Source organism: Pseudonaja textilis, chromosome 1 (assembly GCF_049901715.1).
Source record: "Pseudonaja textilis isolate UNSWEBS1 chromosome 1, rPseTex1.2, whole genome shotgun sequence".
Lineage (NCBI taxonomy): Eukaryota > Metazoa > Chordata > Lepidosauria > Squamata > Elapidae > Pseudonaja > Pseudonaja textilis.
In genome coordinates this window covers 155,642,675-155,657,060 of record NC_141990.1, presented here as the reverse complement: position 1 = coordinate 155,657,060, position 14,386 = coordinate 155,642,675, and the positions used below count along the sequence as shown (strand labels likewise).

At 37.2% G+C, this 14,386-nt stretch overlaps 1 protein-coding gene across 1 annotated transcript in view; it reads left to right on the top strand.

Annotated features, from left to right (window-relative positions):
* PKHD1 (PKHD1 ciliary IPT domain containing fibrocystin/polyductin) overlaps nt 1-14,386 on the top strand; it is a 256,453-nt gene that overhangs the window by 158,874 nt on the left and 83,193 nt on the right. Inside the window, exons 47-52 of the mRNA XM_087922428.1 lie at nt 1,205-1,318; nt 5,538-5,625; nt 7,582-7,736; nt 10,607-10,753; nt 11,423-12,304; nt 14,147-14,315. Of these exons, the coding sequence (XP_087778554.1) occupies nt 1,205-1,318; nt 5,538-5,625; nt 7,582-7,736; nt 10,607-10,753; nt 11,423-12,304; nt 14,147-14,315 (1,555 nt within the window). The remainder of the gene's footprint in view (nt 1-1,204; nt 1,319-5,537; nt 5,626-7,581; nt 7,737-10,606; nt 10,754-11,422; nt 12,305-14,146; nt 14,316-14,386) is intronic.

Genomic DNA, 14,386 nt, shown 5'->3' with positions numbered 1-14,386 from the left:
ATGTATCCCTGAAAGAGATGTGATTCTTCTAAAATGTTAATTTTGTGTGTATGTGTGAAAAATGCCAAATATTTTTTCTCTACTAGATTAGTTCTGTTTCACACTTGTCCTATTAAAAAAAAAGAAATATTAAAACAAATTTGGGAAAACTGAAATTATTAAGCAAAACAAGTATCTGTGCCAGAACAGCCAGAGTAATTAAGAAAGAATTATTATCTGTTCTGAAAGAAAAGATTCAAAGGATTTCTTTTAAAAAGAAAGATTATCCTTTCTGAAGAAAAAGAGTTTCCACCCATTGTCTTTGCTTTCAACTGGACAAGTAGGATACTCTGTTGTATGGAGTATTAACTTTTCCACTGCTTTTCTTCCTTCTCCGACTCTGTTTATCTTATTCCTGGTAATCTGGATTGTTCTGGTTAAGAAAAACCAGGATTACCTTTCCCCTTCTTCAGCCACTGTTATGAGCAAGCAGTGCCAGTGCTCATCATATAACTGAGATCACATGAGAGTTGTTACAGCCCCCTTCGATGAAGATGATAAAGTTGACCAAGTGGGATGGAACAATGGTAAAATTTTATAGCATAAATTAAAAAAAAAAAAACTAGAGTGAAATCTATAGTTTCGCAAGTGCCAGAGTTTGTCCGATTTAGAATGGGACATACTAGGCAAAATCACAAAATCCATGTGACAAAATCCCATAAAATAATAGCTGGAAAAACTGTGTCCCTGCTAGGAAAAAAACATTAGTTTCTGAGATTCTGAATGAACTTTGCATAGGATAAATTTTATCCTTCAGTAGAATAAATGTTTGGTATTGTTAGTTCACTGTTGTGATATTATTAATGGTGTTATGTGCTCAAACGTTTTCACTGGGGATCCATAGATTTAAGTTGATTTTAATAGTAAGATGGCACTGAAAAACCACATGTACTTGGGCAGGCCTTTAACAATTAATTGCTTGCTGGAAATAGAAGGAACATGCAAATCTGATATTGTTGTACTTGGTTTAGTTTGTTCTTGCTATGCGTTTTGTAATGTTTGAGTACTGCAATGTTAATATTTATGCTGTTATTTTATGCTCTTACTTACATGTGTATGTGTATTCATACTTTTTGTAAGTTGTCTTGGATAAATGTTTAATATGTAAAAAGGGAGAAACCAATGCATCGTACAAATTAATTAATGTTCATCAATTTCCCATTAGGCACACTGCAGCATCCATTAGAAGAAAGAAGAAAGGTACACATTCTCCTTCGGGCATCTGAGAGAGTAAATTGTGATCGATTGAAAGGTTTGAACGTTGGTCCTGGAACCATTGGTATGGATACCATCTTCTGAATTCCTCAGTGGGAAAACCTTGATCGAAAATGTCCTATGCTTAGCATCAATCAACAATTGTCTGCTTTGTTAAATAGTGCCTGCCTTTTAATTACTAAATCAAAAGTGGGTAACCTGAAGCAACGTGAAAACATTTAAGCATTTTTTTTCCTGCAGCCAACAATATCCTTTCTGATTTCTAATCTACTGATGCTACTCTGATTGTGCTGAGTGTGGGGTGTGGGGTATATCTCATAACAACCTGCCCATCAGTTGTTTGGTAGATTGTTAGAAGTTTTTGGAGGAGTAGGGTGTTTAAGACATACAGAGCATTCTGACCTCAGATAAACTTGCAACAACAAATTGAATGCAGTTGAGAAAATGGGGAAAGACGACAGGGAGGTTGTGCATTTGTATGTGTTGGGAGAAGTCTATATGTGTATTTAGGAATAGACTTTAGACCACTGTGGAAGCATGGAAGGCAGACAAATTTATATTCCTAAAAGGAATATCTTCTCACATGCAGGAAAAGGATTGAAACAAAGTTATAATAGGCATTCTGATCATGCTCCTGCAGGAGTGGGATTCTACCAGTTCACACCTATTTGCTAGAACCAGTTGTTAACATTCTAAGCAGTTTGGAGAAATGGTTGTTAGAAGAAATTACTGGCCTAATCCTGTAAGGAAGGCAGGAAGGAAACATTCTGGTGTTGCTTACAGAAACTGCCTCTCCATTGACCCTTATTACATTTGCACTGTATGTAAAAGACCACTATATTGCTACAAAAATGCATGAAACCAAAGATGAAAACCTCCTAGAATGTGGGTCAATATAAAAGAAAAAAAAGAATGACATGGCCATAGGTGTATATTATAGGCCACCCAATCAAGCAGAACATATAGATGTCCTTTTTGCCAGCCAAGTAACAAACATATGCAGGAAACACACAATAGTAATGGGAGACTTCAATTATCCTGATATCAATTGGAAAACTAATTCTGCACCAAGTGAGAAATCAAATAAGTTCCTAACCAACCTAGCTGACAACTTTGTTGTCCAAAAGCTAGAGGGTGAAACTAGAGGGACAGCCATACTGGACTTAATTCTTACAAACAGGGAAGAAGTGATAGAGGGAGTTGAAACTGCAGGAATCTTGGGTGAGAGTGACCATGTCATACTAGAATTCAATATAACACAAACACAAGCAACAGAACATAATGACACCAGAGTTTTGGATTTTAAAAGAGCTGATTTCAATAAACTCAGAGAGAACTTGGGAAAGATTCCATGGATGAAAATCCTAAAGGGGAAAACAACTCAAGAATCTTGGGAAACTCTAAAAAGTATGATCATAGAAGCCCAGACCAGCATAATACCACTGAGAAAGAAAAACAAGAAATCCAAGAAGAAACCAGCATGGCTGCACAAAGATCTCTCTGGCAAATTGAAAGAAAAAAAGGACAAGTACAAAAAATGGAAAGAAGGACATACAACTAAGGCAGAATATTATTAGCAGATAGCCAGAATCTGCAAAGACGAAGTCAGGACAGCAAAGGCTCAGAATGAACAAAGACTTACAACAAAAGTCAAAGATAATAAAAAAAGTTTCTTCCAACATATAAATAGCAAGAAAAAAATCAAGGAAACAGTCGGTCCACTAAAGAGAGAAGATGGCAAGGAAGTAACAGGTAACAGAGAGAAAGCAGAATTGATTAACTCATTCTTTGCATCCATCTTCATGCAAAAAGAAACTATAGCTCAACCCACCAAAAACATAACTGTAAAAGACAGACCAGAAATAAAAGTTAAAATAAGCAAAAAAAATAGTAAGCGAACACCTGTCTGATCTTGATGAAAACAAATCACTGGGGCCTGATGGATTACATCCCAGAGTTTTAAAGGAGCTGGCAGTGGTCATCTCAGAACCACTGCACCATATCTTTCAAAAATCCTGGAGCACCGGGGAACTACCAGAGGACTGGAAAAGAGCTGATGTTCCCTCTTCAAAAAAGGAAAAAAAAACAGACCTAGGAAACTATAGACCAATCAGCCTAACATCAATACCTGGGAAGATACTGGAAAAGATAATAAAAAACAGATCTGCCAACATCTAGTAATAACTAGCAGTCAGCACAGGTTTGTTAAAAACAGATCATGCCAAACCAATCTTATTTCATTCTTCAACACAGTGACTAAATTAGTAGACCAGCAAAATACTGTGGACATAATATATTTAGATTTCAGCAAGGCATTTGACAAAGTAGACCACCACCTACTTCTTAGTAAACTAGAAAAAAGTGGAATAGATAGCACCACCACTAGATGGACTCGCTACTGGCTGGCAAACCATACTCAAGAAGTAGTCCTTAATGGGTCTAAGTCTACATGGAGGGAAGTAAGCAGTGGGGTGCCACAAGGTTCCTTCTTAGGCCCAGTATTCTTCAATATCTTCATTAATGACTTAGATGAGGGAATAGAAGGGGAACTTACCAAATTTGCAGATGATACTAAGCTGGAAGGAATAGCTAACACCCAAGAAGATAGGCTCAAGATCCAGATGGATCTTGACAGACTAGAACACTGGGCCTTATCTAATAAAATGAAATTCAATGAAGAGAAAAGTAAAGTCCTACACTTAGGCAAGAAAAACCAAAAATACAAATATAGACTGGGTGAAACCAGGCTCAATAGCAGTAACTGTGAGAGGGTCTTGGAGTCTTAGTGGACAACCAGCTAAATATTAGCCAGCAGTGTGTGGCAGCAGCCAAAAAAGCTAATGCAATCCTAAATTGTATTAACAGAGCAATATAATCAAGGTCAAGGGAAGTACTAATACCACTCTATAAAACCTTAGTAAGACCACACCTAGAGTATTCAGTTTTGTTCACCACATTATAAAAAAGATGTTGAGATTCTAGAAAAAGTACAGAGAATAGCAACCAAGATGATTAGGGGACTGGAGGTTAAAACATACAACAAACGGTTGCAGGAACTGGGCTTGGCTAGTCTAGTAAAGAGAAGGACCAGGGGAGACATGATCATGGTCTTCCAATATTTGAGGGGCTGCCACAGGGAGGAAGGGGTCAAGCTATTTTCTAAAGCACCTGTAGGCCAGACAAGGAACGATGGATGGAAACTGAACAAGGAGAGATTTAACCTGGAAATAAGGAGAAACTTTCTGACAGTGAGAACAATCAACCAATGGAACAGCTTGCCCTTGGAAGCTGTGGGAGTGCCATCCTTCAAGAAGAGATTGGACTGCCATTTGTCAGAAATGGTGTAGGGTCTCCCACTTGGGCGGGGGGTTAGAATAGATGACCTACAAGGTCCCCTCCACCTCTGATTATTCGTTAAATCTGTTAAATCTTGACAGGACTAGACTTCCTGTCTCAGGAACTTCTCTGGAGTTTTTTTTTCTCTCCTTTACTGGTACTTTGCTTGTGTGGAGTGACCATTCAAAGTTACAATGGCAATGAAAGAAGTGACTTATTATCATTTTTCACACTTACAACTGATGCAGCATCCCCACAGTCATGAGAGACCAGGCGAGGAGATGCATGCCTTGGTGCGAGTGATATTGACTTGGCCACGCCCAGCCAATAACATGACCACCAAGCCATGCCCACCACCTAAGCCATGCCCACATAACCGGTTGTTAAAAAATTTGAATCCCACCCCTGTGCTTCTGGCTTTTAAATTAGGTACTTCTGATGGAGGCATTGTGGATATGCATATACACAAGTTCCAATCGCCCACCCAGCACTGTTTGCTATCCTCAGCATCGAAGAGTTTGCTTATCAATGTATCAAAGTGATAGGCCAGTAAACAGGCTTTCATTTGAAATAGGAAATAAGCTGGGCCCCTTTCATTTTTTCCTCTATTAGATTTTCTAGATGTATTATCTTTTTCAAGGTATTTAGTCCCTCAAGGAAGTTGTCATTTTCCTATTCTAATATTGGTGTGACCTTGCTGAGCATATGGGTTATACAATAATCCAGAAAGCCAGTTCACCCTTTTGCTAGAGTTGGAATCTTCCTAATGTAATCTTTAAGGAAAGTGCCTTGGAAACTTTATGAAGTATCCAAACAATCTCCATCAATACAAAATGGCTTGGATGAGTATATCTCTGGCACAACTGAGATGTCCTGCCTAGTATGTTGAAGATCTTGCGAAGATTAGCATCTTTTGTATCATGGCTAGTTTCTTCTCCTTTTTCAAGGTGTTTTTGGGAAGCTGCAGTTGAACAGTGCTTACACCAAGAAGTCATGGACACATCTTGGAAATGATGTTGCACCTGGAAATGAAAGGTACGTGTTAAATTATAGGTAATAAGGAAGGTCTTTTTTATTTTTACTTTTTGTTTCTTTTTGAAGTCCTGACCACTTTTTTGCAGGAGTCAGGACATGGTAGGACCTTTCTGGCAACATTTTAAAATGATTCTGTATTAAACTTACTTGTATGCCTCCACATTAAATATAACTTTTGATGGCACACACATAAAAAAAATCATATAAAACAAAACCCATATAAAAATGAAAACTATAGCAAACTGTTAGGGATATACCCTAGCAGAATCTGCACAGCAGTCAGGCAGGCAGGCAAAATATGTGAGATAAACGGTTTTGTAGCTTACACTCAGTAAAACAGATACACAGTGCTAATTAAATAGTTTTTATTCCAGTAAGAGTTATAGCATAGTCAAACAGTCCATATATCATTCACTAGTTCAGTCCGTCCAGGGATTATTCAGTTGCAAATTCCAGTGTCAAAAAAGAGAGGTCAGTAAACTTACAAATATCAGTCCAGTAATATATCTCCTTGCAGTAGAGATATGAAGAAGTCAAAAAACTCCTCTCTTCCTTCAGCAACTCAGCAGTAGGGGAAACACGCAGTTAACAAACCATCAATCCATGCAATCCAGTAATTGTCAGCAATCAATCAGGTTCTCTTGCTCCCTCTTATGGTGATTTCACACCACACCCAAAATTACATGCTTTGCAGTTTTAAAGTGACACACACTTAAACTTACAATCATAGTTTATATATATTATTTTACCCAAACTACGTTAGGTAACCTATGTTATTCCTAACACAAACCTACAAAAAGATGGCAACTAGAATTCAAATCAGGAAAAGGCCCTCTGAAAAAGCTCTCTGAAAACATCTTTAGGAGCTTACAGAAAACCAGTAGAAAAGGAACCAGCTTGATCTCCATAGGGAGATAAAACAAACAAGCAATTTCACCAGCCCCACAAATTATTTGAAAATGTGAGGTGTGCAGAGGTTTCTCCTGCTTGATTAAATTAGATGAGTAGAAGTTCACTAGAGAATGCCGGAAAGTTTCCACTTGTCAAGAAAATAATTTGATGGGTCAAAATCAGCACCTTAAATTAGATCTGGAAAGCAAATGACAACCAATGCAAGGTCACAAAACTAATGATATACACTCCCAACATAAGGTACACAGACTGCTGCTTTTAGAACCAACTGCAGTTTCTAAATATTATTTAAGGGCAGTCCTAAGTAAAGGGCATTCCAGTAGTCTAGATGGTTGATGATAACAGCATGAGTTGCTGTTGCTCATACCTCCAGGTCCTTTGACCAGAGATGAGACCAGAACTGGCATACTCACCAGTTGGGCATATGCCTCTTTGACCAATTTCTACCTGCTGATCCAATAGAAACCAGAAGGACGCCCACGTCGGATACTTGCTCCCTGTACATGAGAAACTCTTGGCAGTGATAGAAGACCTTGGTGCATTTGTAGAAATTTCAGCTTTTCAGGATTCCATTTTGATGTCTTCTCTCCTCTCCAAACAGAGAGGATCTAGGCACTGGGAAACAGAATTAAGATTATCTCCTCTATAGCCCAAGGTAGCAATGTCCAGTTGGATGTCATTAGCATATTGATGATACTACACCTGAAACCATTGAATAAACCTTTCCAGAGGCTTTATATACTGTGGATATTGAAAAGCAGAGGAGACAAGACTGGCCTCTTTAGCATCCCATAAGTCAAAGGATACCAAGCCAACCTTTTCTTCCCCACCAACATAAAATGAAAGGAGCTGAACCAGTGTAAAACAATGCCTTCAGCTCCTCAGCCTTCCAGAACTTTGTTCATTACCTTGCTGGTACTGTGAGGGCAGATTGGTTCACACATTATTTTCCTTAATTATAATTCAGTTTCCTTAATTATTCCAGGAGAAAAATGAGTGCTACACTATTCTTCTAAATATGTCTTCATCTCACATTCTTTACAGGTTTATGGTGCAAGATCATTTGGACTGGCATCCTGGTGATAAAATCGTTGTCAGTTCCTCTTCATATGAAGCCCATCAAGCTGAAATAATCACTTTAGAAAAAGTTAACAATCATAGCATTAGGATCCGTGAAAATCTTCTCCATAGACATATTGGTATGCAATTTGTCTCCTTTGCTTAGATTATGTCATGAATTTTTTTTTGCACATTAAAGGCTACCTAACTTTCATTATTTTTCCTCAACAAACTTGCCATTATTCAATAGTGTTTTCTTTCTAGAGTACTTTAACATTTTTATTGCTTTAATTAACAAATGGGAATTACAAATTATTCATAAAATAATTAACCTTATGAAGACAATCAGTTGAAATAGAGATTTATATCTGGAAGGACAAGGGTTGGAGTCCCTACCCAACTACTACAAATTGATTTTAAGTTGACATGTAGAGGCGATGAATGTACAATGTTATATCCAGAATTTTACAAGGAAGACTACATACAGCTTGTGCATCTAGGGTCTAAATATAGGCAATCCTCAGTGATTTAAAATAGTGCCTAGCTTAACCCAGCCATCATTGAAGTGATATAAAATCTCTTCCCATTATGTTCTTTTGGGACAATGGTGCCAAAAGATATTATAAGTCATTGGCAGAGATACATTAGGTTTCTCTAGAGAAACTATGATGAACATATCAAAATATATCGAACCAGCAGGTATGATCTCATTCCCATTTTGTATCTTACCCTCTAAGCTTAGTTTAAGGGCTGGTATTGTTTCTTAAGACATTTAAGTGGGCAATCAGCACTTATACAATGAATGAATTGTTTCAATTATTTCTGTATTTAATTGCTGTCTCATACCCTTAGCATTACAAATGCTTGCAACATTTTTATTTATTTATTTATTTGTCAAGCAAGTATTAGATAACAGGTATAAGTGTAAACATGATTATGAATACATGAAATGGATATGAATAAAAATAAACATTAGGACAGGGACAATAGGTACGTTGGTGCGCTTATACATGCCCCCTACAGACCTCTTAGGAAAGGTAGGTGCAATAAACTCTCACATACTGTATTTAACTTCTTTTAAATTGGAGATGCCATGGAACTGATTTAGGCTTGTAAAATATTTGATCACAAAACAGCTGAGGTACTATACAGATGAAACTCTAAAAATTAGAATAGCATGCAAAAGTTCATTTATTTCAGTAATGCAACTTAAAAGGTGAAACTAATATATGCAATAGACTCATTACATGCAAAGCAAGATAGTTCAAGCCGTGATTTGTCATAATTGAGATGATTATGGCTTACAGCTCATGAAACCCCAAATCCACAATCTCAGAAAATTAGAATATTACATGCAATCAATAAAACAAGGATTGTACATAGAACAATATCGGACCCCTGAAAAGTATAAGCATGCATATGGACTCAGTACTTGGTTTGGGCCCCTTTTGCAGCAATTACTGCCTCAGTGTGGCGTGGCATGGAAGCTATCAGCCTGTGGCACTGCTGAAGTGTTATGGAAGACCAGGATGCTTCAATAGCAGCCTTCAGTTCTTCTGCATTGTTCAATCTCATGTCTCTCATCTTTCTCTTGGCAATGCCCCATAGATTCTCTATGGGGTTCAGGTCAGGCGAGTTTGCTGGCCAATCAAGCACAGTAATCCCACGGTCATTGAATTTGCTTTTGGCAGTGTGGGCAGGTGCCAAGTCTTGCTGGAAAATGAAGTCAGCATCCCCATAAAGCTCGTCTGCAGAAGGAAGCATGAAGTGCTCCAAAATCTCCTGGTAGACAGCTGCATTGACCCTGGACTTAATGAAGCACAGTGGACCAACACCAGCAGATGACATGGCTCCCCAAATCAACACAGACTGTGGAAACTTCACAGTGGACTTCAAGCATCTTGCAGTGTGTGCCTCTCCATTCTTCCTCCAGACTCTGGGTCCTTGGTTTCCAAATGAGATGCAAAAGTTGCTCTCATCAGAAAAGAGGACTTTAGACCGCTGAGCAACATACTAATTCTGTTTTTCTTTAGCCTAGGTAAGACGCTTCTGACATTGTTTGTTGTTCAGGAGCGGCTTGACAAAAGGAATATGACATTTGAAGCCCATGTCCAGGATCTGTCTTTGTGTGGTGGCTCTTGATGCACTGACTCCAGCCTCAGTCCACTCCTTGTGAAAGTCCCCAACAATTTTGAATGGCTTTTTTCTGACGATACTCTCCAAGCTGTGGTCATCCCTGATGCTTGTGCACCTTTTTCTTCTGCACTTTTCCCTTCCACATAACTTTCTATTCATGTGCTTTCATACAGCACTTTGGGAACATCCAACTTCTTTTGCAATTACCTTTTGAGGCTTTCCCTTCTTATGGAGGGTGTCAATGATGGTTTTCTGCACAACTGTCAGGTCAGCAGTTTTTCCCATGATTGTAATTCCTACTGAACCTGACTGAGAGACTATTTAAAGGCTCAGGAACCCTTTGCAGGTGTTATGGCTTAATTAGCTGATTATGGTAGGACACTTTGAGCCTAGAATATTGAACCTTTTCACAATATTCTAATTTTCTGAGATTGTGGATTTGGGGTTTTCATGAGCTGTAAGCCATAATCATCTCAATTATGCCGCATCACGGCTTGAACTATCTTGCTTCGCATTTAATGAGTCTATCTCATATATTAGGTTCACCTTTTAAGTTGCATTACTGAAATAAATGAACTTTTGCACAATATTCTAATTTTTCGAGTTTCACCTGTATGCTCCCTACTTCTGATATGTTATTCTCTGCATCAGTGATTGTTATATGAAATAAGGGGAAAATAATGTTGTTAAAAGTGATAATAAAGTAAATGACTTTTTTTCCAAATGTCTGAATCTGCAATAAATTACGAAGTCCTACTTTACATTGCCTGGATATGTGAACTCTTTTCATATGGGAAGAATTATTAGAGACCCCATGTTTGGTTTATTAAACCTGTTCCACTTCTGTTGTTTTCTGACATTTTGATCTCTGTAGGCCATTCCCATAGATTAGAAGGTGGTCAATGGATTCTCCTGGCTGCAGAGGTTGGGCTTCTGACAAGAAACATTCGGATTAAATCTGACATGGATTGCATAGGAAAACTTCTGGTGAAACCTTGGGGCCATGCAAACCAAGATGCAGGTACTTAAGTATTTATATTTATTTTACACATCATTCTCTATCCATGTAGCTTAGAATAAATATATTTTAATTTTCTAGATTTCTCCTGTAGTTTTAAAGAAGAACATGAATTCATTTGATAGTTATCACACCAAGCCTACTATTGTGGGTGATTTTTCTTTCTTCCATTCAATCTTGTCCAATTCTCAGAGACTGCCTGGACAAGTCCCTGCAGTTCTTTTGGCAAGGTTTTTCAGAAATAGTTTATCATTGGCTCCTTCCATCAATTGACCCCCAAAAACCCTTTTGAATGTGGGAATGATAAATGATTTTTTTATTTTATAAATAGTGTGACAACAGAGTAACAATTGGTGAGGAAAGTAATAGCAACTGAGTTTAAAATGTGCTATTTGAAATGAAAAACTATTATCCTCTATAGCAAATGTTATATAGGCATTAATGAAAATAAAACCTGGATCACTGAGTAACTCTTTAGTTACTGTATATGCTTTTTAAATTTGGAGTAGTATTATCTTAAAGATTTCTGAATTAAGAACTTCTAAAGTGACATCAATAGAGTATCTTTTTCCATTGTTTCCATTTTTCAAGGCATAGAAGGTTATCCTGTACCTCCCCAACCTCTCCCCCACAAATCCTGATTCTTAAAGGTGTCATTCTCCCATCTTGCAGGTGTGCTTCAACTTTCAAATGTTGAAATTTTGAACCTTGGATCTTCACAATCTCCATCAGTTGACATCACAAATTCATCCCTCAAGTCTTTTATAATTTCCTCCAGCATCCATCACAGCTGTGGAGTTGGTATTCAAGCCATTACAAGTAGTGGGCTCTTGCTACGTGATAATGTGATATTCAATACAATTGGGCATGGTATACATTTAGAAGGCCAAAATCATAAACTCATTAGCAATCTTGTTGTCTTAAGCAAACAACCAGGGACCTCGAAGTTCTGGATTGCTGGCATCAAAACAAATGCAGTAGAAAGTGTTATGTTACATAATAATAGTGTGGCTGGTTCGGAACGGATAGCCTTTCATATCAAAGGTCAAGAATGTTTCTCAGCAGAGGATCTTTACAATGGCAATGTAGCTCATTCAAGCCTTCATGGGGTTCATTTATATAAAGGAGATGGCTTTCCAAATTGTACTAAAATTACAGGCTTTTTGTCTTACAAAAACTATGACTATGGGATAATGTTTCATCTTGTAGGAAGTGTAGTAGTTGAAAAGGTGATATTGGTGGACAATGTTGTGGGACTCTTGCCAGTACTTTATGGACCATCTGCTAAGCTGCACTGTCACCAGAAAAAACAGCATTTGAAACTAAGAAACTCTGTCTTTGTGGCTACTAGCACTTCCTTTGATTGCATCAAAGACAGAATCCAGCCTCTTTCAGCCAATGTGACAATTACAGATCGAGCTCCACGTAATCCCTGGAGGGGCCGAATTGGCATGTTATGGCCATCTTTTACTTTGGACTGTAATTGGTGGCCTGATGCTCCATGGCATAAAATAAGAAACTATTCAATAGTTATGGGAGTCACAACTCTACAAGGTTAGTACTTTAAGAGCTAATAAACAATGTGGTCTAATAAATACTGAAATAATACATACGATATTAAATCCCGGAACTACAAATGGTGCTTAGATGTTAAAATGTTATTTAAAGAATTTTTAGGAACCTCACGTATTTTATTTAAAAAAAAACTTTATTATGGTGCTGCAGATTATAACTGACCAAGGCCCAGTCCTATGACTATTTTTAGAAATGGTCTAATTTCAAAAGCAGCTGATCCTGATTTTGTATACTATTGTATCTAAATCCAAACTTTAATAGAGTCTTAGGTCAAAATACATGACTTTGTGTCAATTTTGCTCTGTTTCAAGATACATATGTATACTTTTTCTAAAATAATCAACAGAAAATTATTAAGATTTTTTTAAAATGACACCAAGCAAAAAAAGAAAATGTAGTTGTAGCTGAGGGACCAAGAATTTGTCCCATAAAATATACAATTATGTAATAACAATGTTTCTCACTGTAAAATGGTTATGGAAGAAAAGACTCATATAAATGAAAAAAAAAACAAATAAATCTGTCTATACGCTTCTGATGAAAATGGATGTGTGTTTGTGTGTGTGTGTTTACCCAATCTCATGGGAAGCAGGAGAATCTATGAACATATTATATATTCACTAGTTTGTACATACTAGATTAATCTGATCTAACATGAATAAATGGGAATGTGGTTTTGCTTACTCTCCCCAAGACATATTAACATGATGAATATGAAATATTGTTAAGAGAGCCAGTTTTGTCTAGATAAGTCATCAGGCTGGAAATGAGGAGACTGTGAAAACTGCCTGGGTGACTCTGGGCTAGTCACTCTTCATATCCCATGACGTAACCTTGAGTGACAAAATAAATCAATTCCTGTCCCAATCAATAGATCAACGCTTGATTGATCCAAAAAATGGACCCTGTCCTTGAGGAAAAAACATTAAGAAGAAAAAAAAAGTAAAAGAAATTTTTTTTAATTTTAAATAATTCACTTTAAAATAACCGGCTTGTTTCATCGTGGCAACATATTGGGTTGTTTAAATTATCCATAATTGTAGCTAAATACAATTAATTATAGGCCACGTTGACATTGCTTGCTGTAGTTAACCATAATTCCTCTTTGGCTCTATAGGAAAGGTAAGAAAGTAAAAGAGAAATTCATGGCCTGATGACATTAATTTTTCCTTGTTCATGCCTTGTTAAAATGGGGATAGAAATGGGCTCTCTTTAGAACTTTGGAACTACAACTCTTCAAATTATTTGCCATGGCGGTTGGAGCTGATAAGATCTGGTGTTTAGAACAGACGGAGGACATGGTTACTTTTGAACTAAACCATGTTCAGCATGGTATCTATGTACAACTACTAGTTTCTCCTGTCCTTCTAAGAAATAGAAGGAAAACTGACACAACTGCTTATTTTGCTAAAGATTTTCTCCTGAAAACAGAAATGAAGACATTTCAAATAATTTTAGACAGAACATTGAAATATCAATTCAGTAAGCCCCCAAGACATAAATTTCTCACAGGAGTCAATGAGATTTTTAACTGAATCCTAAAACATGAATCTTTTATTTAAAAGTGGGGGGGGGGCGGATTTGCAAACCTAGGTGAAGTTAAACAAATTTTACCTCTAATTTCTACTTCTCGTTGACCTTTTTAAAAAAGTGTCAAAAAAGTGAAAAATAGTGCTATCAACAATTAAAGTAGCAAGATTATACCACTAAAATTTACAGTCTTCTACTTTCTAAACTTAACCACTAGACCAAACTGGTTCTCTGTGTAAATTAGTTGGGTGCTGCCATTTTCCTACAGTGTTTTTACTTTCCCTTTATCAGATATAATCTTTGATGGTTTTAAAAAGAGTTGCTATACTGATGACCAAGATATCTGCATCATGACAAATCCAGGACACGGAGGCATCTTGCATCTGATCACATCTGAGCAGACCAGAATGTTCCATATCAGGGAACAAAATATGTTCCATTTTCATCCACTGCAAATGAGGTACACTTGCAATCACTTATAACTATGTATGTTTGGTATGTTCCTTGTGCTGAGTTCTCTGAAGTCTCATT